The sequence below is a fragment of the Gymnoscopelus microlampas genome (assembly GCF_963454915.1).
Source record: "Gymnoscopelus microlampas genome assembly, chromosome: 15".
NCBI classification, from domain to species: domain Eukaryota; kingdom Metazoa; phylum Chordata; class Actinopteri; order Myctophiformes; family Myctophidae; genus Gymnoscopelus; species Gymnoscopelus microlampas.
Genome location: NC_139952.1, coordinates 11077509 through 11105344, shown reverse-complemented (window position 1 = coordinate 11105344; position 27836 = coordinate 11077509). Strand labels below are relative to the sequence as shown.

At 44.1% G+C, this 27836-nt stretch overlaps 1 protein-coding gene across 2 annotated transcripts in view; it reads right to left on the bottom strand.

The window, feature by feature from the left end:
- The window catches only part of znf704 (zinc finger protein 704), a 99323-nt gene extending 80941 nt beyond the window's left edge, over positions 1-18382 (bottom strand). The window contains exons 1-2 of one of the 2 annotated variants that reach the window (XM_084081345.1): positions 17551-18382; positions 1761-1954 (exon numbers count right to left, since the gene is read on the bottom strand). In XM_084081345.1, coding sequence (XP_083937471.1) covers positions 1761-1954; positions 17551-17739 — 383 coding nt within the window. In that variant the 5' untranslated portion in view covers positions 17740-18382. The remainder of the gene's footprint in view (positions 1-1760; positions 1955-17550) is intronic. The other variant, XM_084081346.1, reaches the window with a different exon arrangement.
- Between the last annotated feature and the right edge of the window lie 9454 nt (positions 18383-27836).

Below are 27836 nucleotides of genomic sequence, written 5' to 3'. Positions count from 1 at the left end.
ATGGCGAAGTACGGCATTGATGTACGGAAAAAGTTAAAATACGGAGATAAGAGGCGTCTGCCCGACAGCATATGCAAAGTGGCCCTCTGGAGTGAGTGTGCACGCACACACGCACGCACGCACGTACGCACGCACGCACGCACAAACCATGTGTGCTAGGGGTGTAACAATACTGTAATTGCATCTATACAGTATATCGATTTAGAATTCTAGCGATCCAACTACATTGACATGGAAACAGCAACTACTATTCAAGTGTGACTTGCATCGATCTAAAATCGATACCGAGAGATCTTGTGCCCTTGTATTGCATTTCCGTGTTAAGACAAGAAAGAGGGGTTTAATTACATGAGGCTACTACGTTCCTGATCTATAAAAGTGTGGAATCTGTGTGTGTGTGTGTGACTGTGAGTGTCAAGGTGTGAGTTTGTCCTTGTGTGTTCGAATAAATGTATTTACCAGTGAATCATCGTGTTTATGTCTTTATATCGTCTCTGTCGGGTGGAAACCTGTTGTATGCAGGGCAGGAATTGCACGGCGGCCACGACGGTCGTTGCCCCTCTCATTAGCCGTGTGCCCCTCGAAAAATAACATGCCTTCACGGCCACAGTGGCCATGGTGCCCCAGCTGCGCCCAGCAGCTGATTTCACAGTTTTTCCTCTGCGCGATTTTCCTGTCAATACGTTTTTTTTTAGACACCAGTCCCTTTGGTTGAGCTGCGCAGCTACAACATGACCAGTGGTAGGTAGGTTTGATTTCGAGCCTCGTATGAACCGTTGGAATCCCGCAACACAGTGTAATACGACACAAAAGCATTCAAATAAAAAAAAACTGCAAAAGTAGCAGATCTCTTGCCCAACACTGTCTCACTCCCCAAAAGGCACATTGTGACTCAGTGACCAAACGTCAACATGTGACGTGAAGGGCGGAGCAAATAAGGCATACGCGGAACTCCAGTTCTCAAAGTTTTTAACAATCCTCCAAAAAAACGTTTAAAACGTCTTAGGCGCTCCGCCTCAACCGGACTTGAGCCACGGGAGGCACCGCCGAGCGAGCTAAAGCGAGCGAGTCGCCGTGCCGAGCACTGGAGCCGACTCAAAGGAGCCGACTACTGATGCCAGGACAGCAGACTAGAGTCACTGTCCATCTTTCGCCGCGGGCCGAAAACCCACCTCTTCAGGAAACACTACCCTTCCTCTTAGCCTTGCCTACTTGTTGTCAATTACTCGTACGAGCTCTTGTTTTATTGGATCTTGTTTATTTGATACACTTGTTTCGTTTTAGCTCTTGCGCATTTGAATTTCCTATCTGTCTCATCTGTTTAAGAAAGTAGGCAGCTGATTTATTGCACTTTTACCTCAGTGCTAGGTATACTCTTAGCAGCTTGTTTTAGAAGAGAATGCACTTAAGACTTGTGGTGATCAGTAGTTTCCTTGCCTACCTATGTTGAATGCACTTAAGTGGCTTTGGATAAAAGCGTCTGCTAAATGACTGTAATGTAATCTAATGTAACGTAATGACTCAGCACCGTCCGAGTTATGTAACGATAGGAACAGAATCGTAAATCATATATTCCCTGAAAGTCATATTCTGACTTTTTTGCCCCCCCCAAAAAAAAAACTGTCGGTCAAAACTGGGCAAAACTGTCCCAAAAAGTCAAAATATGACTTTTTTTTTGCGAGACGATATCCATAATAATACATTTTTCCTTAGTACACGCCACACACACACACACGCAGAAGAAGAAGCCCCTTCCTTACCTGGCGTGGGGGACGTCGATGCTGGAAGAGACCACCACCTTGCGTTTCTGCTCCAGCAGGGACACGGAGCGCGGGGCGTCCGGGTGGTCCAGGGAGGAGCGGGGTCCGAAGCGCTTGGTGGACTCGGCCTCCGGGCTCAGGGAGCCCCCCTCTCCCCGCTGGGGGTCCACCACACAACCATTCATACAGCTCTGCTGTGAGAGAGAGAGAGAGAGAGAGAGAGAGAGAGAGAGAGAGAGAGAGAGAGAGAGAGAGAGAGCAGGGGTTTATTAGGGTTGCCAAACGTAACTTGGAATAAGGAATCGTCCCTTATTTGGAAACAATCTAGATCAGGGGCCTTAAAACAGGGGGTCCGGGACTCCTAGGGGGTCCACAGAGCTACTATAGGGGGTCCGCCAAGTCTTTGTGTGATAGGATTTAGTTTTTTTTACGTTAACCACTTGAACCCTAGAATTCCTCTTCTGAGGGGAACATTAATTAGCCGAAAATAGCAGATCTACAAGCTCTCAACGCCTCGCGCTGCGAGGCGTTGAGAGCTTGTAGATCGGCTATTTTTGGCAAAGAGGCTACAGGTGTAGAGGGAAAAAAGAGCAGACTAAGTAAAAAAAGAAGAACTTTAATCTGAAACACAATTTTATGCAATATAGAGTAGGGGGTCCCTGCTTCATCTCTCTCTCAGCTAGGGGGTCCTTGGGCTGAAAACGTTGAAGACCCCTGATCTAGATCTACAAGCTCATAGATCTGCTATTTTTGAATAGCCAAAGAAATGTGTAAAATAATGTTTTTTTTTTAGCTCAAATCAAAAAGAGACACAGATGCGTTCCAGGTCTTAATGGGTTAAAATGAGTGTTAAATAGCTCTATATTCCGATAGTACTCGTTGCTTGAGTTTGAATTGAGTTTCTGTTCAGTAACAGGAGTCTCCCTGTCTGTCCCACTCTTTAGTAAAGAGAAAATACATTTTCAGGTTGGGATACCAATTTGAACCAATTAGGAGAGAGAACTCATACAGGATAATGGATAAACAAGTGAAATTAGAAGTGATGAAACAGAGAAATAAGCAGACAACATTTTCGCTGATGAATGGGCACTATCTCCTGATCGGATGCAATTGGCAACCCACCCTTTTTTAAAAAAAACTTTTGTTTTAAGAGCTGAGGAGATGGGGAGACTATCTTTAACCTTTTCACAAAAAAGAACCTTTATATATTTCATTAAGTAAGTAAGTATGTTTGTGAGGTTAGCTCCAAACACACACACACACACACACACACACACACACACACACACACACACACACACACACACACACACACACACACACACACACACACACACACACACACACACACACACACACACACACACACACACACACACACACACACTATAATAGACAGCTATAGCCTCCTGCAGAGCCACATGGTAAAAAAGGTCCACTGTTCCTTTAAGAGGCGAGAACAATGTAATCCTAAATCCCTAAAGGTACGCTAACATTACAGCGATCAGTAACACAGGTTAGATTAGTGCCGTTGGCACTGACTGAGAGATATTGATACAACTATCATAGTTCCATGTGTTCATTATTTAGTGTGTGTGCGTGTGTGTGTGTGTGTGTGTGTGTGTGTGTGTGTGTGTGTGTGTGTGTGTGTGTGTGTGTGTGTGTGTGTGTGTGTGTGTGTGTGTGTGTGCCCAAAATAAAACATAATGGTGGGGGTCCGGGGGCCCCCTGGGGTCCTTGAGGGTGTTCCAGGGGGTCCCCAGCTAAAATAGTTGATATTGCATAGAAATCAGCTACAATCACTTTAAACCTACATACAGTACAAAGGCTTTTTGAAATTAGACGATCTACAAGCTCAGAACTCATTACACTGCGACACGTTCTGAGCTTGTAGATCAGCTAATCTTAATCTAAAGCTAACAAAGATTGAAAAAATTAGAAATTAAAAAAATATATTGTTTAAAAATGTAACAACACAAATCTTGCATGGGGGTCTCTGGCGCAACATATTTTCATATCAGGGTCCGTGGCCAAATACATATCAACTTGAAAAAGTTTGAGAACCACTGTCATAATGTACAGGGGCGATGTGATGTGTGATATGTGATATCAATGCTTATGTCTAATTCATGTCTCTGTGGTACAGTGGTGGGAAATAACAAAGTACATTTTGTCAAGCACTGTAAGACCTGGATCTGTGTCATTTTTAGATTTGAGCTAAAAAGCATTATTTTACACTTTGGGCTATTCAAAAATAGCAGATATACAAGCTCATAGCGCGGCACCGAGTGCCGCGCTACGAGCTTGTATATCTGCTATTTTTGAAAATTCGTGAAAATGTGTGCACATTTTTTAATATATATATTTTTAAAGCAAACATTTTTAACTCAAATCTTTGCTTCTGGGGGTCCCTGGAACAAAATATTTTGATAGGGGTTGGCGGCCAAATACATATAATTCTGGGGGTCCTTGACATGAAAAAGATTGAGCACCACTGATATAGAAACATACGTTTTTCAGAAAACTGTTGAGATTTAGGAGACATGTAGAATCGGCTTCAGGTCTCAATGGGTTAAGTGAAATGTTGGGGTACTACTTTATTTGAGTATGTCCACTTTTCTACGCTTATAATTCAACTCCACTTCATCTCAGAGGCAACTCCTCAATCCAATATTTCAAAAAGTCAGTTAAAAGTTACTTTGTGATCATAGATTACAATTACAGAACATGCATTAACCAATTAAGCCCGTTTGTATACTTTGCCAATTAAAACATGTAATAACAGATCTACCAGCCCACAGCCCAAGCAGGTACCCTGTTAATAAGCTGTTTGGCATGGTGTGTGTGTGTGTGTGTGTGTGTGTGTGTGTGTGTGTGTGTGTGTGTGTGTGTGTGTGTGTGTGTGTGTGTGTGTGTGTGTGTGTGTGTGTGTGTGTGTGCGTGTGTGTGTGCGTGCGTGTATCATATTACAAAAGGGTATAAACACGTACAGTATAGGTACAACAGGTCTAAATGGGTTAAACTTGAACTCTTCACACATGCACTGCATGGATACTGGCCTGTGTGTGTGTGTGTGTGTGTGTGTGTGTGTGTGTGTGTGTGTGTGTGTGTGTGTGTGTGTGTGTGTGTGTGTGTGTGTGTGTGGGGAGCCCAGTGGGCGTCCATGGGGCGATACACGCTTCAACAGAGCCTTGAGGAAGCGTTACCGCTCCTCCTGCTGTGCAGCATGTGTGTGCCTGTGTGTGCCTGCGTGTGTGCGTGTGCGCGTGCGTGTGCGCGTGTGTGTGTGTGTGTGTGTTGGCATGTTGGTGTCACATCTAGAACGCCGTTTCCAAAACACAGTGACGCAACTGGGTCCCACTGCAGGAAAGATATTTTGACTCACACATGTACACCCATGTATATACTGTAGTGTGTATGCCTATCTAACTACTTCAAACTTCGAATCTGTATATTCTGGGGGGGGAAACCTTTGCAGAAAACAAGCTCACAGCGGCTATTTTCTAATAGATAGAGCGTAAACAGAAAAGTAACTAATACAGAGCCCTGTGGGACTGCGCTCAACGACGTGTGTGGGGTATAAGTGGTAAGGTGGTAAGCAGTGGTGGGAAAAGTACTCAAAATGTTTGAGTAAAAGTTTTTTTTTTAAATAGTAAAATATATATAAGTAAAAGTACCAATACTGCAATCTACAGTAGGAAGGAATACTCTGTTACAAGTAAACGTTTGGAATTCGAAATTGACTTCAGTAAAAGTACAAGAGTATTTGTATCAAAATGGAGCATCAAAAGTAAAAGTACTTGTTGTTGTAAATGTATACAATTCATAAAAATCCTTTGAAAATAGCAGATCTACAAGCTCACAATGCGTCGCATCTGGGGTACTCTTATTGCCTGAATTTAACATTATACAACTACTAGACAAATGTCAGTTTAATCATATTGCTAGGGAAAACATTTACTTGCGGGGCAAGTGAGTATCTTCAAATCAGTGCCACTCACTACTTCAACTGTTTATTGTCCTCACATGTTGACATTTCACTGCCGTAGTGTTGAGCAGTTTATTTCATGTTGCACAAACATAACGAAGCTAAATGCTGATGATGACAGATTGAAGTGAAACACTTGGCCAACTGTCTGTGAAGTATTTCACAACGCAGGATGAATCAAAGTAAGACACTTAGCCCTTAGCACATTATTTTACACTTTGGCTATTCAAAAATAGCAGATCTACAAGCTCGCCGTGCTACGAGCTTGTAGATCTGCTATTTTTGAAAAATTGTGAAAATGTGAGCAAATCTTTGAATACATATTGTTTTAAAGCGAACATTTTTAACTCCAATCTTTGCTTCTGGGGGGGGCCCTGGAACAAAATATTTTGAGACGGGGGTCAGCGGCCAAATACATATCATTTGGGGGGTCCTTGACATGAAAAAGTTTGAGAACCACTGATATAGAAACATACGTTTTTCATTAAACTGTTGGGATTTAGAAGACATTTGTCGAATCGGCTTCAGGTCTTAAAGGGTTAGAAACTGTGCCTTCAGGCGACTTCTGTTATGACTTGGCACTAAAATAACATTTATTTAGACCTGAGTTTCGGAGTGCATTAAATTATAACTACATCGGATCCATTGGAACACAGATTATTTCTTCAATTTCCTGAAAAGTAACAATTCTGGACATACACAGTTTCTGCACGCACGGCGCACGCACGCACACACACACACACACACACCCCCACACCCCCACACCCACACCCACACCCACCCACACACCCACACACACACCACTGTACATCACCAGTTTTCAACATGAGGTCCGGAGATCCCCAGGGGTCCTAGAAGGCGTTCCTAGGGGCTCACCAGATAAATGGCTGATGCATTTGTTCTCTTAATTTTAACACAGTATACTGTAGATTAGGGTCCCAGAGATTTAGAAAATATATATACAAAATAAATGTTATCAAATGGGGGTCCGTGGCCTCATGTATATCAAACTTGGGGGTCCTTGAAATGAAAAAAAAAAAAGGTTGACCATAACTGCTTTGCATAGGTGCATGTGCAGACACACAGCAGGTAACAATTGTACTAAGACTATTGATATCAAAATGTACTTAAAGTACCAAAAGTAGAAAGTACTCATTATGCAGAATGTCCCATTCCAAGTTTTCAAATGTTTAAAATGTATAAATATCTTTTCAAAATAGCAGATCTACAAGCTCACAATGTGTGGCATTGTGATTGTGATTTTCAAATGTCCGAAATGTATATACTGTAGGGCTGAAGTGGTTAATGTATGTTTTGTAATAATAATCAAAATCTACAAAGTAACTAGTAACTAAAGTTGTCAAATAATTGCAGTGGAGTAAAAGTACAATATTTGCCTCTGAGATGTAGTGGAGTAGAAGTAAAAGTACTGAAAATTGGAAATACTCAAGTAACGTTAAAAAAAAAAAAAAGTACTTAAGTACAGTAATTGAGTAAACACCACTGGTATTGGTGTTGTGGGGTGGTGATAGGAGGGCATTCAGCCGAGCGGCAACAGAGAGAGAGAGGTCTCACCTGTGCCCGTCCCAAATAGCCTGCTCTGGGGCCTCGCCATCAGTACGTTACACCCCCTCAGAGAGAAGCGATGGCAGGTTAAGTGCGGATGCGCCTTACACCGGCCTGTGAATGATGGCCTTGCACGGAGCCAAGAAATTGTGAGGCACGCCAAATCGCTCGTGAAACATGAGTTGCGCGCATTGTCAACGAGGCTCGTGTGCGTGTGCGTGTGCGTGTGCGTGTGCGTGAGAGTGTGTGTGTGTGTGTGTGTGTGTGTGTGTGTGTGTGTGTGTGTGTGTGTGTGTGTGTGTTGTGTGTACTTAGATACAATGCACAGTGTCCCTCCTATTTTTACCTCTCTGTCTCACACACACACACACACACGCGCACACACACACGCAAACGCGCACACACACACGCAAACGCGCGCACACACACACACACACACACACACACATTTCTGTTTGTATTGCTACACTTGTGAGGACATGAACGATTTCTTTCCTTACATTTTGTCATTTCTAACCCTAAACCTATAAAGCCTGAGTTACACAGTTTGATATATTTACGGTGCGCAAATAACGGCACAGAGCTATAAATCAGGCATAACTCCAAACACAACCCCTGAACCTCACCTCTAAATGTCTAACCCCAACCTGAAATATTCTCCTAATTGTAAGACATAACTCCCCAAATATTTCTTAAACGATAACTTTACAAGGTTAACCTTTTTGAACCGTAAAAACAACCATTTCTCTTGTGAGGACCGGGACGACCTCACAACGTCTATTTCTCAAATTCTACTATACTTGTGGGGTCATTTGATCCCTACAAGTATAGTAACACAAGTACACACACACACACACACGCGCACGCACACACGCGCACACACGCACACACACGCACAGAAAGCTCATAACCTTCTTGCCTGGGGCGGTAGTCTCTCTTCAGGCGTTAAGGTACTTGCGTCTTTGGCAGGTCAAGGGTCATAATAAAGTGAGCTTTTCACGGATCGTAAATTGAACCCCCCCCCCCACCCAAACCCTCATACAGCCCACCAGGGCCGCCCGCTGTGTCCATCCCACCATACTGCATGGTCTCTGTAGGGTGGAAACCGCAGGGCTTTTTGCGTTATCATTTCAGCATTATTGTATAACTGTACCTTTGTAGCTACGGCAAATTGTTAATAAAAGTATTCAATCAATCAACAAGTCAATGAGGAGCCTGTATTGGATTATCAATTTCTAGTCAATTGGAGAAATTATTTTTGATTCCTTGCCAGCCTGTGGAGTTACATCATGGCAAGGTAACTAAACCACAAACAAAACCTCTACCAAAGTGGTCTATCCCTTTAACCGAGTAAGACCGGGAAAGCACCTGTGCCATTTTAGATTTCTTTGGCTATTAGAAAATAGCAGATATACAAGCTCATGGCGCGGCATGAGCTTGTAGATCAGCTATTTTTTGAGAAATCGTGAAAATTTGTGCAAATCTTTGAACAGTTTTTTATGAAAAAAAACGTATGTTGCTATCAGTGTTGCTCAAACTTTTTCATGTCAAGGACCCCCAAAATGATATGACTTTGGCCGCGGAGCTCCCTCTGAAAATATTTTGTTCCAGGGACCCCCCAGAAGCAAAGATTTGAGTTAAAGATGTTCGCTTGAAAAAAAATAAAAAATACAATAATTGCAGATCTGCTATTTTGGAATAGCCAAAAGTATAAAATAATGGTTATGGCTAAAATCTAACAGAAATGCGTTCCCGGATTGAATGGGTTGAGTATATAAAAAAAAAGATCTGAGCATTTCTTCCCCCACATGGTGGATACATGATCACAATGCTATTAGTTTCATTTTCAATTTGCATTGCACTCTGCTCTTGCCGAGAGATTATAGGCCGTCCTCCGCCAAGGATTTAATCTGACAATCTACTCACAATCTAGTTATCATCACATCTTTGATGCCATAGGTTGACACAGCAGCCAGATTTAGTCTTAACATAAATAGACCTACGTGGTGCTGTGTGACTCTGTGCAGCTTATGAAGACATCACTGTAATGGAATGGAAGGGGTGTGGGGAGAGCAGTCTACGCACACACACACACGTTTGTATTGCTATATTTGTGAGGACATCAACATATTATGGTGGCATTCAAACTAGTCGAAAAGTAGCCAGAAAATAGCTAAAAACACATTGCGAGCGCGACGTGTTTTGAGCTTGTAGATCGCGTATTTTTCAGTGAGTTACATTGACGCACAACTAAGTACAAATTGGGCAGAACTCCAACCGTAACCTCTGAACCTAAAGTGTCCAATTCAAATGTCTAATCCTATCGCTAACCGCAACCTGAATCTTTTCCTAATCATAAGCCTAACTCCGCAAATCTTCTTTTTTTGTTATTTTTTCTTTTACCATAAAACAACCATTTATCTTGTGAGGACCCGGAACATTGTCCCGACAATTTATATTTCTCAAATTCTACTATACTTGTGGGGACAATCGGCCATCACAACTGTAGTAATGCAAGAACACACGCACACGCACACACACACGCACACAAGAACATGCACACGCACGCACGCACACACACACACACACACACACACACACACACACACACACACACACACACACACACACACACACACACACACACACACACACACACACTCACACACACTGCACAAGCAGCATGAGGCCCACGCTCGCAAAAAAGACAAAGCTAGGATGAATTATGGCAATAATTGGACCTATACATATATTAGTCCATATCAATCGTTTGTGGATGTAGCCTGTGGTGATGCAACAGCTATAATGACTTGAACCACAGCAGCCTTGGTGTCGCAATCAAAGGCTTTGTCATTGGCCTTTGAAAGAAAGACACAATTGACTTTGTCTAACACAGAATTTGCTGATATGCAGTGGTGGAACAAGTACTCAGTAAAAGTACCAATACCACAATGAAGAAATACTTCATACAGGACTTAAGTTAAAGTCCCGTATTCGATATGTTACTTGAGTAAAAGTACAAAAGTATTGGCATTACAATATACTTTCAGAACCAAGTAAATGTATTTTACAATGATTCAAAATAAGATAAGGTTGAAAATGGGTGAAGTGGTCCTTTAAGCACAGCACTTGAGTAAAATGCACTCGCTTACTTGCCCCTATACAAGTCCCGGCAGCAATCAAAGCCCTTGTCATTGGCCTTAGAAAGGAAGACGCAATTGACTTTGTCTGACACTGAATTTGCCGATACGACCTCGTCTGCTAATCAGCGCAACCCAGAGACGTAATTTTTTTTTACAGACAGTGTAGCCGGATTTTGACATAGAAACAAGCAAGATTTGTGTCGTAAAATGTTTCAAAAGCATTCCATATTTGTGAAAATCTTTTCGACGTCATGTATATTTTTAGAGAGCAGATCTACAAGCTTGTTGTGAGCTTAACCCATTAAGACCTGGAACGACCTGGAAAATAGCAGATATACAAGCTCATAGCGCGGCACCGAGTGCCGCACTATGAGCTTGTAGATCTGCTATTTTTGAAAATTCTTGAAAACTTTTTTTTTTTTTTTTAACTGATAGGATTTAGAAAACATTTTTAAGAATCGCCTCAGGTCTTAATGAAGCCCAAATATGCAATTACACTTTGGAAACAAGCCCCAAAAAAGACTGACATGAAATGTAATTTACAGCTTGGCTACCAATAAAAAGAAAACAAGTGCGTATGTGTCTGTCTGTGTCCTTTGTGTGTGTGTGTGTGTGTGTGTGTGTGTGTGTGTGTGTGTGTGTGTGTGTGTGTGTGTGTGTGTGTGTGTGTGTGTGTGTGTGTATGTGGTATGCGTTAGTGTGCGTTAGTGTGCGTGTGCGTTAGTGTGCGTGTGCGTGTGCGTGCAGGACTGCAGGTGTCTGTCTGTCTGTGGCGTGTCATAGGCGTGCTTGCATCCGGTCTCTTCCGGTTCTGGGGGGGCTTGGTTCAGAGTATAGGGAAGCCATTGGCGACCTCTCATTGGCCGGCCTTTAGCCAATAGGGAGAAAAGGGGGAGCTTTTATTGACAGAGTTGCCAAGCTGTAAAAGCTGCAAGCCGCAACTTCCAATATTTACAAGCCTCTTTACAGGAAAACAAGCCCAAGGTCGCTTTATAATAAGCACCGTGGTGAATTCTGAATGGCTGGAAGTGGGAATGCTTTTGGAAGACATACTGGGTATGGGGATGCAGATATAGGGCTGCAAATATTGATTCATTTTGTGATTATCCTATCGATAATCCTTTCGATTGATCGAATAATAATTGAGAATTTTTATGTTTTTTTTTCTTCATATATCAACGAATAATGAAACACTAAAGCATTATTTCATACTATGCTGCACAAGGGCGTCATGCTAAAATTGTGAAAATAGCCGATCTACAAGCTCACAATGCGTCGTATCGCAACGCATTGTGAGCTTGTAGATCGGCTATTTACACTATTTTTAAGCTATAATGATGTGCCCAAAATAGATTATCAACTATTGTATGAAATTATCAATCTTTTTTTTAACATACAGTATAACCGATTACATTGATTAGTTTGATTAAACTATAGCACCCATGAATTGGGTCTTAATGGGTTAATACTGGGTTAAAATGTACTAAAGTACAGTAGGCTACTCGAGTAAATGTACTTCAGCTGCATCGACAACAACTACACACAGACCACAACTCATCTGCAACAACGACAACAATGGCAACAACAACAAAAGTGGTAGCAATTAAAAATAACCGCCAGTGTTCCTCTGCTGGCACTGAGAAATCTGTGCAACGTTGGTCAGACGCACACACAGACTTTTGTATTGCTATACTTGTGAAGACCTCAACATTTTGGACGGTGATTTCATGACATTTTTACCACTTTTTTTTCGGGTAATTTTTGAACAATTTTAAACAAATTATTAACCATTTCGAACTATAAAACAACCAGGGAGGACCAGGGAAATGATTCTGAGAATCTTCACAATGTCTATTTCCCCCCCACAAGTACTATATACAGTACTTGTGGGGGCATTCGGCCCTCACAAGTATAGTAATACAAGCGCGCGCGCACACACACACACACACACACACACACACACACACACACACACACACACACACACACACACACACACACACACACACACACACACACACACACACACACACACACACACACACAAGTAGTAAGTCAACAAGTGGCATTCTGCGGACCCCCGCCTCCACCCTGTGCACGGGGGGGGTGATCGGGCAAAGTGCCAGCCTTACAGAATTCTTTGGCACATGCCACCCGTTGCCAACTGCGGGGGTCTGGCAGGCTGGTGGTAGGGGGGGGGGGGTGTCCCGCCCGCTTTGTTTTGTTACGGCCACACGGCAGCTGCGGGCAGCCTACGAGCCCGCCCCCCCCCTCCTTTTAACATCCTCAGCTCTCGCTCATAAAACATGCCAAACATGCCACACACACACACACACACACACACACACACACACACACACACACACACACACACACACACACACACACACACACACACACACACACACACACACACACACACACACACACACACACACACAGTCTTGTTTTTCCAACTCCAGGGCCAATTGCAGGGTGTTGAAAGAGACTGTTGCTCCATTCTGTGTCAGAGTGCTGGTTCTCAGCCTCTTTCATTCCAAGGACCCGCAGCTTGAGATGCATTAGGTTAGTAGTGGTTCTCAACCTGGGCGACGGGACCCCTGTAGGGGGGGGGGGATTTTTTAGGGCGGGGTTTTTAGTGACAATTTAAGGACTTTTAAAGACTTTTTTTTTTTACCATGTTGCTGTACATCGTTGTCGCGTGGAAACCTTTGTATATCCAAAACCGTTGCTTTTTTATTATTGGGCGCACGCATGGAGAGGCATTGTGCGCTTATAGATCTGCTATTTTCACTGCTTTTTCTGTGAAAACACTGTTGTAGGTCAGAAAAAGAAATGAAGAAAAAAAAATACACATTTTAAACTCGGAGATACATCTGCTATTCAGAAATAGCAGATCTACAAGTTCATAGCACGTCACTTTGTGCCGTTTTTACTCAAATCTTTGCTTCTGGGTGTCCCTGGAACAAGATATTTTGAGATGGGGGGGGTCCACGGCCAAATACATCACGTCAGAAAAAGAAATGAAGAAAAAAACTTGGAGATACAAGGTTTCTGCCGGACAGTGGCGATTATATAGCAACAACAAACAGCTTCCCCGGACTGAAAGGTATAACAACGTATCAGGCTTTCCAGGTCTAAATGGGTTAAAAAGTGAAAACATGGAGATAAGAGGTTTCTATGTACTGTACATCCACTAGTGTTTTTGATGTGCAGAGAGTGGAGCTGTATGATAGGATAGCAGTGCTAAACGTAGCAGATAAGAGGGAGCAGGGAGTGGACCCTCCACACGGGCAATAACAACCCGTCCCCCCCTGTACAAGATTCTCCTTTCAGGCCATGCTGGAATACATTACATACTGAGACGATGACAACACGCGCACACGCACACACACACACACACACACACACACACACACACACACACACACACACACACACACACACACACACAAAACTGTAAACAACACAGTCACAAGCATTCCACATGAAGCCATCCCCTCTCCATAAAAACAACAGCACCCTCCCTCTCTCTCTTTCTGTGTGTGTGCCTCTCTCTCTCTCTGTCTCTCTCTCTCTCCATCTCCCCCTCTCTCTGTGTGTGCCGCTCTCTCTCCCTCTTTCTGTTTATCTCTCTCCCTATCTCTCTCCCTCTTCTCCCTTTCTTTCTCTCCCTCCCTCCCTCCTTCTCTCTCTCTATCTCCCTCTTTCTGTGTATCTCTCTCTCCCTCTTCCTTCTTACCTCCCTCTCTCTCCCTCTTTCTCTCCCTCCCTCGTTCTCTCTCTCTTTCTGTTTATCTCTCTCTCTTTCTGTTTATCTCTCTCTCCATATCTCTCTCCCTCTTCCTACCTCCCTCTCTCTATCTCCCTCACCCTCTCCCTGTTTATCTCTGTCCCCCTATCTCTCTCCCTCCCTCGTTCTCTTTCTGTTTATCTCTCTCTCCCTATATCTCTCCCTCTTTTACTCCCTCCCTCGTTCTCTCTCTCTTTCTGTTTATCTCTCTCCCTCTTCCTACCTCCCTCTCTCTTTCTCTCCCTCCCTCTCCCTCTCTCTGTTTATCTCTCTCTCCCTATCTCTCTCCCTCTTTCTCTCCCTCCCTCGCTCTCTCTCTCTTTCTGTTTCTCTCTCTCTCTCTCTCTCTCTCTCTCTCTCAGCAGACTGACCACAAACACGACAGACAGACAGACAGACAGACAGACAGACAGACAGACAGACAGACAGACAGACAGAGAGCATCATCTGCTGCCATGTGACACCCAAAGCCTGCGACTTGGAAGCCGAGGCGATTAGGTCATTCCTTGGAGAAGGACCACAAAATCATCATCATCACCCCGACCAAAACAAACGTCTCGTTCTGCCGTGTTCCCACCATGCACGCACCAAGGCCGGCGTCCTCTATTAGTACCCAATAAACCAGTGGTTGTCAACCTGTGGGTCGGGGCCCGCTGGTGGGCCACGAGGGTATCGCAAGTGCACCCCCCCCTCCCCCCGCCCCCCAAGGAATTGCCAAAACACTACGATCATTTTAGTGCTAATTTAACATTAACATTAATAAAAAGAAGGGCACGGTGGCGCAGTCGGTAGCGCTGTCGCCTCACAGCTAGAGGGTCCTGGGTTCGATTCCCGCCGGGGACGCTGTGAGCACTGGGGGCGTGTCTTCTCCTCCGCGTCACCAGCGCCCATACCCTTGGTGGGGTTGGCGAAAGGGCCTACTCTGTGTGGAGTTTGCATGTTCTCCCCGTGTCTCCTAGGGTAGTTAATACCCCCACAAAAACATGCAGTAATCCTGGTCACTATACCGCCTCCCCCTGGTCAGCCGGGGCGCCTGATGGAGGGGAAGGGAACTGGTTGGAATAACGTGTTCCTTCCACGCGCTACGTCCTACCAGGGAAACTCCCCCCTGTCAGGTGACAAGAAGGTCAGTTGGCTCTCATGCATTGAAGGAGGCATGAGCTCGGCCCTGGCCTCCCTAGGTTGGTGGGGGGAGTGTAGTGCCCAGGATCACTTAGAAAATTGGCACCGGGTGAAAAAAGGGTTACAAAAATCGAGGGATAAAAATTATAAGAAAAAAAAAAAACATTAATAAAAAGGTCAAAGGGACACCGATAAATAAGTTATACAAGCATAACTTGCGGTATGCTACGCTTGTTCTATTGATGCCAGGTGGAACACAATAGATTGATTGATCATTAAAATGCACGCGGCCCACCCGTCCTACACGGCTGCTGTGTTAAGTGGTCGAATGGGTGGGCCACAAAATGCTTTCCACATTTCCCAAGCGCAGCAGGCCCAGATCCATAATAGTGCGAGGCTATTCAATATTATACTACTCTACAGGAGTATTTGTAGATCTGTTCCTTGAGGGGTTTCCCCGGGGGTCCTCAGCAAGAAGAGGAACAGTTTAAACACTTAAGCCCCGTTTCATTTTTCGGCTCTTCGGAAATAGGCGACGTACAAGCTCGCAGTAGATCGACTATTTCTGCGTTGTCTCATACGGGTCAAAATATTTTCAAATTGGGGGTCCGTGGCCAAAATACACATCAAACTGGGGGCCCTTCAAGAACCACTGCTCTTACAGACAAAAACATGTAATAAAAACACATACAAACAGTGTGGGGGGGGGGGGTGCGAGAGAAGACCCCTCTTTAGACATCAAGCCCCCCCCAAACACTGCAACAATGCAGATTGGTGTGTGTGCGACTGTGCGTGTGCGTGCGTGCGTTTGTTTGCCTCTGATACAGGCAGTGCACCCACCCACTCTCATAAACACAGTGCGCAGAGGAGGGAGGCCCTATCGAATGGATCCGAGCCCTTTGTCCCGTATCTGATGAAGCCAGCGAGGGTGTCACTGGTGACAGTGGCTTGTTTTGGTCGCGGCTGATGCTGTGCCACACATCAGCCTAAATGCGGCATTCTGCAAACGACAAGCCCTCTTGTATATGTATGCATGCATGCGTGTGTGTATGCATGTGTGTGTGTGTGTGTGTGTGTGTGTGTGTGTGTGTGTGTGTGTGTGTGTGTGTGTGTGTGTGTGTGTGTGTGTGCGTGTGCGTGTGTGTGTGTGTGCACATGAGCAAGACAGGAGGCAGGAGCGTTGCACTCGCGCAATGCCGTCGCAAGAGGGGGGTGTCGCTTGCCAACAAAAAGCACAGATCTATGTATTGTGTGCAAGCTTGACAATTCTGCAATGACAAGCCTGCGTGCACACGTCAACACAGACGGGCAGCTCCTTGCGCGCGCGCACACACACACACACACACACACACACACACACACACACACACACACACACACACACACACACACACACACACACACACACACACACACACACACACACACACACACACACACACACACACACACACACACACACACACACACACACACACGTCGCAAGGGGTTGTCGCTTGCCGGAAGAAAAAAAAACAGATCTACTTGACATTGTCAGCTTGTAGATCTGCTTTTTCCCCCTTGCACACAAACAATAACAGTCCAGTGCCAGAGGGTGTCGCTTGCCGAAAAATAAACAACACATAAGCAAGCCGTGTCACTGTCAGCTTGTAGCCTTGTTATGCTTCGGCAAGCCACGCCGATGGCTGTCTTTCTTACACATCTGTATTACACATGCATTAGGGCTACGCCAAGGTTTCGTGACACAAACACGTAGGCCAGGGGTCTTCAACAGGGGGTCCGGAACCCCTAGGGGGTCCTCTGAGCTACTATAGGGGGTCCGCCAAATATTTGTGTGTTTCTTTTTGTTACATTAAGCACTTGAACTCTAAAGAATCCCTATTCCGAGGAGTAGCCTAGGCTACTTAAGCCAAAAATAGCAGATCTACAAGCTCACAACGCCTCGCGCTGCCAGGAGTTGTGAGCTTGTAGATCGGCTATTTTTTGGCAAAGAGGTATAGGTGTAGAGGGAAAAAAGAGCACACCGTGTACACAAAACAAAGTTGAATCTGAAACACAATTTTATACAATATAGAGGGGGTCCCTGCTTCATCTCTCTCTCAGATAGGGGGGTCAATTGGGCTGAAAACGTTGAAGACCCCTTACGTAGGCTATTATTATTACACAGTTATTACCCACCTTCATCATCATCGTGCCGGGGGCCAGCGGGGCCCCTGGCCCTGATGATCCGTCCCGGCTGTCCGGCGGCGGCATGCCGGTGGTCCCCAGCAGCACCGGCGCTCCGTCCGCCGCCGCTGCCGGCGACACGCCGGGCGCGTAGACGCGGCTCCCGAGGATCGAGCGCTTCACCAAACGTCTGGTATGCATGGCTTTTTTTTTTCTTCCTTTTTTTTTTTTCAATCAACGACACAAATAAAAACACCAAAAACAAATGCGATGTCAAAACGTAGAAAAAACGAAAACGAATGCGATGTCAAAACGTAAAAAACAATGACAAATGCATGTCAAAACGCAAAAAAAACAACAATAACAAATGCAATGTCAAAACGCAAAAAAAAAAGAACGCAAAAAAAAAAAAAAACGGGGACCGATTAGCCTATGTTTATTTATTCGCAGCCTATCGTGTTTGTTTGTTTGTTTACGTTTTTTTTCTCCTGTTTACTGTTGGTAAACAACAACGCGGTAGCAGCGGCACCGGCGGCAGAGCTGCTGCTGCGGCATCGGCCGTTCCTCCTCCTCCTCCTCCCAGCACAGCCCCGGCGACACAACGCTGGCGAGCGGCGACATTATCACGGCGCTATCACGGAGCCCGTATACACCTCCCGATCCAAACCGTCCGGGATCCACCGAAGACCCGTGCGTTAGATCCTGGAAAACGGGCCGTTAAATGAAGGGATATATAGGGCTTGGTTTTGGCCGTCTAACGGCCTGTCCATCCAGCCTCACACGTATACATACACACACATACATAGGCTACACACACACAACCCCCGGTGCAGAGCAGAGTCCCTGTCCGACAGTCCGACCTGTTTGTTTTTCCAACCACTGCTGCCCTACTCTGCTTTAAGGCTGCCTGGTTGGCCGGAAGACACGGAGCGGAGTGTGTAGACCACCACCGGCTTATAGGAACGGGAGTGGGGATTTGCAGTGGTGGAGGTATAGCTACCAGTGGTGGAAAACTTAGTACTTTAATGTTTTACGTTTTTACTTGAGTAAAAGTATTGATACTGCAATGTAGAAGTAGCCTACTCTGTTTAAAGTGAAAGTCCGGAATTCAAAAGTATTGGTATAAAAATGTAGGCCTACTTAAAGTACAAAAACTAAAAATGTATACAAATCTTTAGAAAATAGCCGATCTACAAACTCATAACGGCGTTAATATTGCATTTTGTTTCAAAAGCTTTTTTTTTTTAAATCTGCTTACATCATGTATAGCAGTGTATCTCAAACTTTCTCATGTCAAAGACCCCCAAATTCATATGTATTTGGCCGCAGACCCTCATCTGAAAATGTTTTGTGCCAGGGACCCCCAGAGGAGAACATTTTGTGTAAAAAAAACATTTTTTTACTTTCAAGATAAAAAAAGACAGCAGATGTAAAAGCTCGCAACGTGGCACAAAGGCACGCGCTGCGAGCTTGTAGATCTGCTATTTTTGAATAGCCAGCATATAAAATATGGATAAAGTGGTTAAAATTATTGTGATGCTGTATTAACACATTTAGCTGCATGGGGACCCCCTGGAACTCCACATTTCACATTGCAATAAAGCCCCTTTGAATTGAAAACTGAATGAAAATGGAAAAAGGTTCCTTTAATGTGAGTCCGGATCCAGTGTGCTGGGGGGATCCAGTCCGGGGTGTGTGTGCTCTCCAGAGCCCGGGCCTGTGCCGGCGGAACGCTGCCTGCTGTAAACATGTGCGGCCTGGCTGCAGAGCAGCGCTCCGATTGGCCCATGTGCTGCCGAGCAGCGCTCCAATTGGCCCGTGCGCTGAGGAGCAGCGCTCCGATTGGTCCATGTGCTGCAGAGCAGCGCTCCTATTGGTCCACGGAGCACACGCCTCCACGAGCCCCACGCTACCCCCCTCCATGTAGGTGGACTCTACATCCTATAGCTCGGAGGGACGGGCGTGCCTACTGGCTGATATTATAACTCTATGCTACTGGCTGCTTGGATTGTGGGGTAGTAATAATAATAATAATAATAATAATAATAATAATAATAATAATAATAATAATAATGAGAATGAGAATAATAATAATAATAATAATAATAATAATAATAATAATAATAATGAGAATGAGAATAAGAAGAATAAATAGCAATAATAATGCTATTATAATTATTGTTAATAATATTCCATGGCCAGCTGTCTGGCTGAAATCAGTCTAATTTCATGAAAAATATTTATAATTGTGTGCAAGTGTGTGTGTGTGTGTGTGTGTGTGTGTGTGTGTGCGTGCGTGCGTGCGTGCGTGCGTACGTGCGCGTGTGCGTGTGCGTGTGTGTGTGTGTGTGTGTGAATGTAAATATACTTATAGTACCAACGTGAAAATACTTCAGAACAGTATAAATCTTTCTGAAATAGCAGATCTACAAGCTCACAACGCGTCCCATCGCAACGCGTTGTGAGCTTTTAGATCGGCTAGTATATAAAATAGAGCTTAATTGGTTAATGTGTGTTTTGTAATAGCAAATCTACAAAGTAACTTGTAACTAAAACTGTCAAATAATTGCGGTGGAGTAAAAAGTACAACATTTGCCTCTCAGATTTAGTGGAGTAGGGAAGTTTAAAACATTGAAAACTTGAAAAGTAAAGTAAAAGTACCTCAAAATTGTATTTACTTGAGAAAATGTACTTGGTTACTTTCCACCACTGCTATAGCGCCATGCCGTAAAAAATGTACTATATCAGATTCATCGGAAACATGTATTTAATGATGAATTAGATGCTACAACAATACCAGACCACAGCAATGTGTGTCTGAACGTTAATGTAAATGGACTGCTGGTTGTATCCTTTTTGTGCAATAACAGATAATACTGATGCTATTCAGCATCAACCATGCATCATCGTGGTGTATGGTTCAGCACCACTGGTGATGGACAGCGACAGGCCATACACACTGATGTAACACCATGCCTTGTTTACATGGGGGCAATCTGGGAACCCATCATAAAAAAAAAAGGAAAAAGAGCGACCTCTGCTGTTTTTTGGGCGGTGTAGCCGCCCCTATATGTGAGGTTGGGACATTGACATTTGCTGCACTGTGATTGGCCACCCATTGCACCCCCCTAACCCTGCACTGTGATTGGCCACCCATTGTACACCCCTAACCACTACACATTCAATGCAAATCTATACTTTTCTTTAAGTGAGCTTCCATCACTGTGATGACCACTAGCTGCACTGTGATTGGCTGACTCTATTGGCTGACTCTATCCAGCACTGTGATTGGCTAAGCGAGACACATGATTTTAAAATTATAATTAACAACCTATAAATAGGACTATGCACTTTTTTTTACACATTTATGTTTTTTTTAAAGTGAGTCATGGGTCTGTGATGACCACTGTGATGACCACACCGCCCACTTCACACTGGGTGTGATTTTTTGCCAGACCCAAGGGGTCGGGCTTACATGAGGAGGCCCATACATGGTATGTCACTTTTTCCCCCGGCCCCAGCCAAAAAAGTCTGTCCCCCTTTCGTCATAGAAGGGACATAGAAGGGACACACGTCATGCGAAGCCCGGCCATTCAGATTTCATATTTCAGTGATTAAATAGACCTATGCTGACTGGAAACCGCGAACAGCCTTTTTGCATGTAGTTGAAGCGCAAGGGGGCGGGTGGCGGGTGGGGAGAGAGCCTGGCGACGCGAACTATGTTAGTGCACTGAGTGGCAGTTGGGGCAAACGCAGTCCCCACAACATCATTTACGATTCTGTGCCTATCGGTACATACCTCGGACGGCGCTTAGTCGACTAGCAGACCATCGGCCGGTCGTCGCGGGCACTCGCGCCTGGAGGCGCTCGGGCGCGACTCCTCGGCCTCAAGTTCTGCTGAGTCGGCACGCCTCCGTCATGGTCCAATACTAGACATTATCGACGAAAAAAGTAGTCTGCGGTTGTTTGAAAAAGTTTTGTGCCAAGCGGGAGTCCAACCCAGACTCCCATGGAAGTGGATTTAGAGTCTAATGATTAACAAAGTGCGCCACTGAGGCCGGTGCTAACAATGGGTATTCGGGCTGTATTAGAATGTGACGTCCTAACTCTTCTAATGTAGAGGAAAGAAGTCCCCGCCCGCGCGCCCACCCAACTACATGCAAAAAGGCTGTTCGCCTGGAAACCGGGGTTTTGGTCTGCCCTCAGCCCTCCACTTCCGGTGGTGCGCCTATGTTTTCATTCCCACAAACAATATTTCTCCAAAGAACACTAACACCATTTCTCACAAAGAACATGGATTGTTTTGGTTATAAGCCCATTTGTTTCTATGATGAAAGAACAAGTTCAAATGTTACTACTTTTCTGTGGTTTTGTCAACTCCGAGGACGCTATTGTTATATGAGTTTCGGTTTGTTTCCTGTGGGAAGCGAGCACACAGATGTAAATCCCGCCCACTACATTTGATTGGGTAAAGCGCGGCCTGCTTGCTGATCTGAAGGAACGCCCACTTGTAGGCTAACGCGCACACGTTCTGAGCGGGGCTCCCGACATATTCAGTAGCGCAGCTCTGAATCTGTTCTTGAAAGATTGACATGGGGGTAAAGTAACCAAGAGAGCAAAGAGTAGACATACCACCTGACTCCTTCCAGAGTATTCAGCATCGATACAAACAGGATTAGTTCACCTGACCACCCAACTGAACATAGATCACCGATCCAAGGAATAGTAGCTGGCACTACAACCCAGTGAAGCCTCACAACGGAGTCCGGTTCCAGCCAACCAGCCGATTATAAAAGTTTTAAATACTTTTGCTCAAGTCAATTTTGAATTCCAGACTTTTACTTTTAACAGAGTAGTCTACTTCTACATAGCATTATTGATACTTTTACTTAATGAAAACATTTGAGTACTTTTTCCACCACTGCTGATATCGGAGGCATCGGAGGTATCAGTTCTAGGGTTCTCTTGTAAGTCTGTCAGACTCTTTGAGTGATAGGCAGGGCTTTGTTTTGCCTGCCGTCCGTGTCGGGCTAAGCGTGATATTTGTGCCGAGCTTTCTTGATGTTTGTGCCGGATGCCCTGTGACGTTCGCGTGACGTTGGTGTGATATTTGAACCGCAGCACAAAAATTATGCTAAGCTTGGCCAATCCACAAAGGCCCATATTTATAGATGGACTAATACCGGTGCACAAATGGCATAACAGCGCAGCAGAAAGAAAGTTAACACTACGTTATCAGTAACGTTTTTAACTCATTGAGTGCCAGGATTGCCAGAATTATTTCAGAATTGATTCTGAAAAGTGCCAGAGTTTTTTTCACAGAAAACAAAAAGTGCTTAGGAAGCGAGATACAGCCTTTTTCAGTTCTAAGTTAAACAAGGAGTGGCTGGAGCTGCACACCTTCAGATGATGATATCTTGGGTTCTGAACATGTTTTTCAAAAAATTAAATAAAATTAAAAAAAACATTTTTTCATTTTTATGCTAATTTTTCAAAAACACGTCAAACCCGTTAATGGCACGTTGAGCCATAGCGCTAAAATCACGTGAAACACGTTAATGGCACTCAGTGAGTTAATAAATTGTTTTTTCTGCTGACTAGTCTGGTATCCTCTTAATATAAAATTTGTGGATTTGTGGAAACGTGGATTTTTTTCTTTAAAAACTAGGAACATCTGTTTGTGATTCCGATAAATAGGAACTCATATTCATATTAAACATTTCATGTGTTGGAAATGTCATTTTAAGAGAGAATGCTTGCAGATTAGAACGGCAGTGCAAATCGGCATTGTTATACTGTACCACGCATGCCAATGGTATGTGTTGTGAGTGACATCAGACAAGAGCTGTAGCCTATATAATGTGACATTGCCACAGAGATACTTGAGATAAAGTATTTATATACAAACAAAGATCTAAAAGTGATATATACAGAGAAGAGACAGAGACCTACAGAAAAGACAGAGGAAAAGAGAGAGAGAGAGAGAGAGAGAGAGAGAGAGAGAGAGAGAGAGAGAGAGAGAGAATGTTGTACTGGGCGGTGTCCCTGAAAAGAGAACTGGCACTTCCGAAAACAGGAAAGATGTGTTGTCCTGCAGTGCCAGTGGGGGACATGGTGTACCACTTTGGAGGGTTCCATCACGGGACGACCCACAACATGGGACAGATTGATGTGCATGTCTTCAACACAGTGTCTATGGTCTGGATGAAGTTGCCTCCAGTGACAACTGGGAGAAGGAAACGTCCCCTTGAGGTCCCCTCTGTGCGTTGGGGCCACACAGCTGTGCTTATAGGAGATACAATCTACATCTGGGGGGGGGTAGTGAATTGTAAGATTATGGAGGGTCATGACACATGGTTTACCATCAATGGGGACTACCAGGACAACCTTCTTTATGCATTTGATGTTGACAATCACAGATGGTTCAAACCCAAGATTTCCGGGACTGTTCCGAAGGGGAGGGAAGGCCACTCAGCCTGTGTCTCTGGGAAGGTCATGTATATACATGGAGGATGGAGCAGGACTGGATACACTAATGACATCTACAAGTTGGACACCACCATAATGCTCTGGTCTTTAATTAACACTAGAGGCACTCTACCACCTGCTTCATTCCGTCACTCTGCCACCATCATCGGGACAAAGATGTTTGTATTTGGGGGCTGTGGGGACACAGATTACTTAAACAGCGTCAGAGTGTTTGACACAGAGACCAACCGCTGGCTGAGCACGCCTTCTGCACAGCTTCTCCCAGAAAGACGCATGTGTCATGTAGCCTTTGCCCACAATGGAGAGCTGTACATATTTGGCGGCTACAACGTGAGACAGCACTTCAATGATCTATGGAAATTCAATTCAAATACCTTCACCTGGAAAAAGGTTGAGCCCAAGGGAGAAGGACCGGATTGGGGTTGTGCTGTGTTCTGTTACAAGGTGGGAGATCAAATCATCATATTTGGATACACGACCCATAAACAACCCATCTGTCGTTATTCACAGATCTTGCACTTAAGTCCTAGCCTGAAGACATTGTGCAAGCTAGCAGTTATTCAGTACGGTATGGAGCAGTCAGGACTCCCACACAACATCAGGTGGGAACTAACAGCCATGACAACAACAAAAGAAAAATCAACTAAGAAAGGGAAAATAAAACAGCAAGCCCACAAATAAATAAATACATTCAAATATGTTTTTTCTTCCTTCCCAGTGAAAATTACAGGAAATCATCTGGCGTTTGGTACTAAATCTAAGCTTACCATGGACACAGTAATCATTGTTTAGTAATGAATGTCTGTCTCAACACTAAATATTTACACTGAAAACTAATCTATAATCTATAAGCTCACAACTTGCTATTTTCATCAAAATGTTCTCCCCAGAAAAGGGACAGCTAGGGTTCATGTGGTTAATTGCGTCATCGATATCGTGCATACTGTCTTGGCGAGACACAAGAAAAAAGACACGGCAGGGTGTGACTTTGTTATATATCTTTTAATAGAGTCATCCGCGTAGTAAAATATTTACATGCGTACACAGAGAGCCAGGCGGAGCGCGCTAGCTTTATGACAGAATGTGACACTAACTGCCCTCCCATCAGAGACGGGTGTCACTGAGGGGTGCTGTCGGCTGGTGGTACGGGGATACAGATGGTCTCATTAGCACCCTACCCAACCCCAGAGAGAGAGAGAGAGAGAGAGAGAGAGAGAGAGAGAGAGAGAGAGAGAGAGAGACAGAGAGAGAGAGAAATGTGTTCAGGTAAAATAAAACAATACAAAAACTGGTGTTTGGGAGAGAGACAAGGAATGTGTGTGTGTGTGTGTGTGTGTGTGTGTGTGTGTGTGTGTGTGTTAGGGGTGTGCCGATACACTAATTTCACCAAACGATACGATACGATATTTGGCTCACAACTTCGATACGATTTCGATACGATACGATACGCACTTTTTTTATTATGAAAATATATGGAGGAGAAAAAAAGAAAATGCAAACAAATAATTCTGTTTTTGCATTATTCAGACATGCAAACTTGTAGCTTTTCAGCTACAATAGCCGTTTTGAATCCAAATAGTATGACACCTGACCCGAAAAAAAAAACATGTTGTCACTCTTTTCACTTCGGGGACGTTTGCATGCCTAATTATTATGATTGTAAAAAAAAAAAAAAAAAAAAAAAAATTTTTTTTTTTTTTCAAAAACGATATTTTTTTTTTCAAAAACGATACGTATCGTCGCGAAAACGTATCGCGATATATCGCGGGACGATATATCGGCACACCCCTAGTGTGTGTGTGTGTGTGTGTGTGTGTGTGTGTGTGTGTGTGTGTGCGTGTGCGTGTGCATGTGCGTGTGTGCATGTGTGTGCACGTGTGTGCATGAGCTTAGAGTTAAAGCAAAACAGCAAAGCTAACAGCTAGACATGGCACTAAAACGTTCTCCTATATGAGAGACTACTGAGCCCATTGTTGGCTAAAATAAGTGTCGATGGAAATCATAAGCCACAGTCACGGCAACACTCTTCTCAGGTGAAAGAGTCTAGACTGTAAAAAATATGGACGAAGGGAAAGGTGACATTGGTTTCTACAGATCCGTTTTAAAGCCACTTTTTCTGTCAAATCAAATCCGCCATCTCGGAACTTCCTGTCCTGAAAAGCAACCGGAAACGAATACTATTGGCTGTAAGGGCAGCAAGGGCGGGTCTTGACTCAGTACAGCCGTGCACTAGAATCCCTGGAAGCATATCCTACTTTATCGTCAATTAAAAAACATTAATGGGACCATAATTTACAAATATTATGGTAATTGAAAGAAGTTAAACTAGCGACTGAAAGCATAAAGTATTTATGACAATGTTTATTAAGGTAATAAAATCGAGTGTTAAGTCATCCAGCAGAGGGGGGAGAAATAGCGACACCTGCTGGGCCATTAATGAGAACTGCAGGGAATTCAACACTTCCTTATGGGCTTAATTGTAAAAACCGGACGCTTGCCACCTGGGTGAACGTAATTTGATGGTCCAGTGACATGTAACACGCAGGCCTACAGAATGTACCAAACTAGTTGTGTTTTACTTAGAACAAGTATGACCAAAGTCATAATAAAGCCGCATGTGGCAGGCTTTTTTGGCCCCAATCTTTTCATAGACCTGATTACTTGTTTTTTGGATTGCTTGTTTCTCTCGCCAAACCTGGCAACATTAGCCAGCGTCGCAAATTAACGCTCTAAAGTTTTTTATATAAGTGGTGGCAACATTTTGTGACACCACACGGGTCTTCCCAACAATAGCTAAGATTGAAGTCAGTGTGAACATGGGCAAATAATAACTTAATAGCCAAACTAGGTCTAATGAAGCACGCTAGCATTTAGGCTAACCCACCTGGCTGAAGCTGTCTCCCTTTCTCTCTCTCTCTGCTGTGTAACTCCGTGCGTTGCCTTGTTGTGATTTGTGTCCGTCCATGCTGGCCCCTAATATGGTCTGATTCCGGGTGAAGCAACCTAACTTAACAATGGGGATCGTTCTGATTGGATCCCTTCCCAACTAGTCCCACAAAAAGAGTAATTCTGATTGGATCTCTTCTCCATTCGTGCCGCCCTAACATTTTCATCTCGTCTAATTCGTTGACTAACGTGTCCGTTACATTTCCGTCTCCCCATTGGCTTAAAAGGGGAGCTTAAAAGGGGGGAAGTGTGATGGACAGCCAGGACAGCCAATGAGACTTAGGTGTCGACACTTTTGACTCAGGTGTCGACACTTTTCACTCGGGTGTCGGACTAAGACTACTGCTGTTTATAGAGCCGACGCTAGCGCATGCGGCTAAAAACTATGTATGGAGCTTTTATTATTAATAACTAGCTGGGACTTTTATTTATTTTTAGACAAAAAAAACAATGTCTGCGATTTTTATTAAAAAATATATGTTTGGGATCTTTTTTTTTTTAAACTAGGAATATCATTCTGAAAAAAATATGTCTGAGGCTTTTATTGTTTTAAAACTATGTCTGAGGCTTTTATTGTTTTAAAACTATGTCAGGGGATTTTATTTTGCAAAGCTATGCGTGAGTACTGAATAGCTACAGATACAGGAAAGTACCAAACTAGACTGATGCGTTTCTCCATAATGACAATGACTCTCCACAACGCTGTGCGTGTAAAATGTCATACGCTGCTTGCTGCCTTAACTCTGTGTCATTTACTTTCAATAGAGGCGGAGAGCGTGTCGCATCGCAAATGCACGTTTAATGCAGCAACGCATGGAAAATGTAATAGGATTTCATAACGCTGATAACAGTTAGAGTGTGTG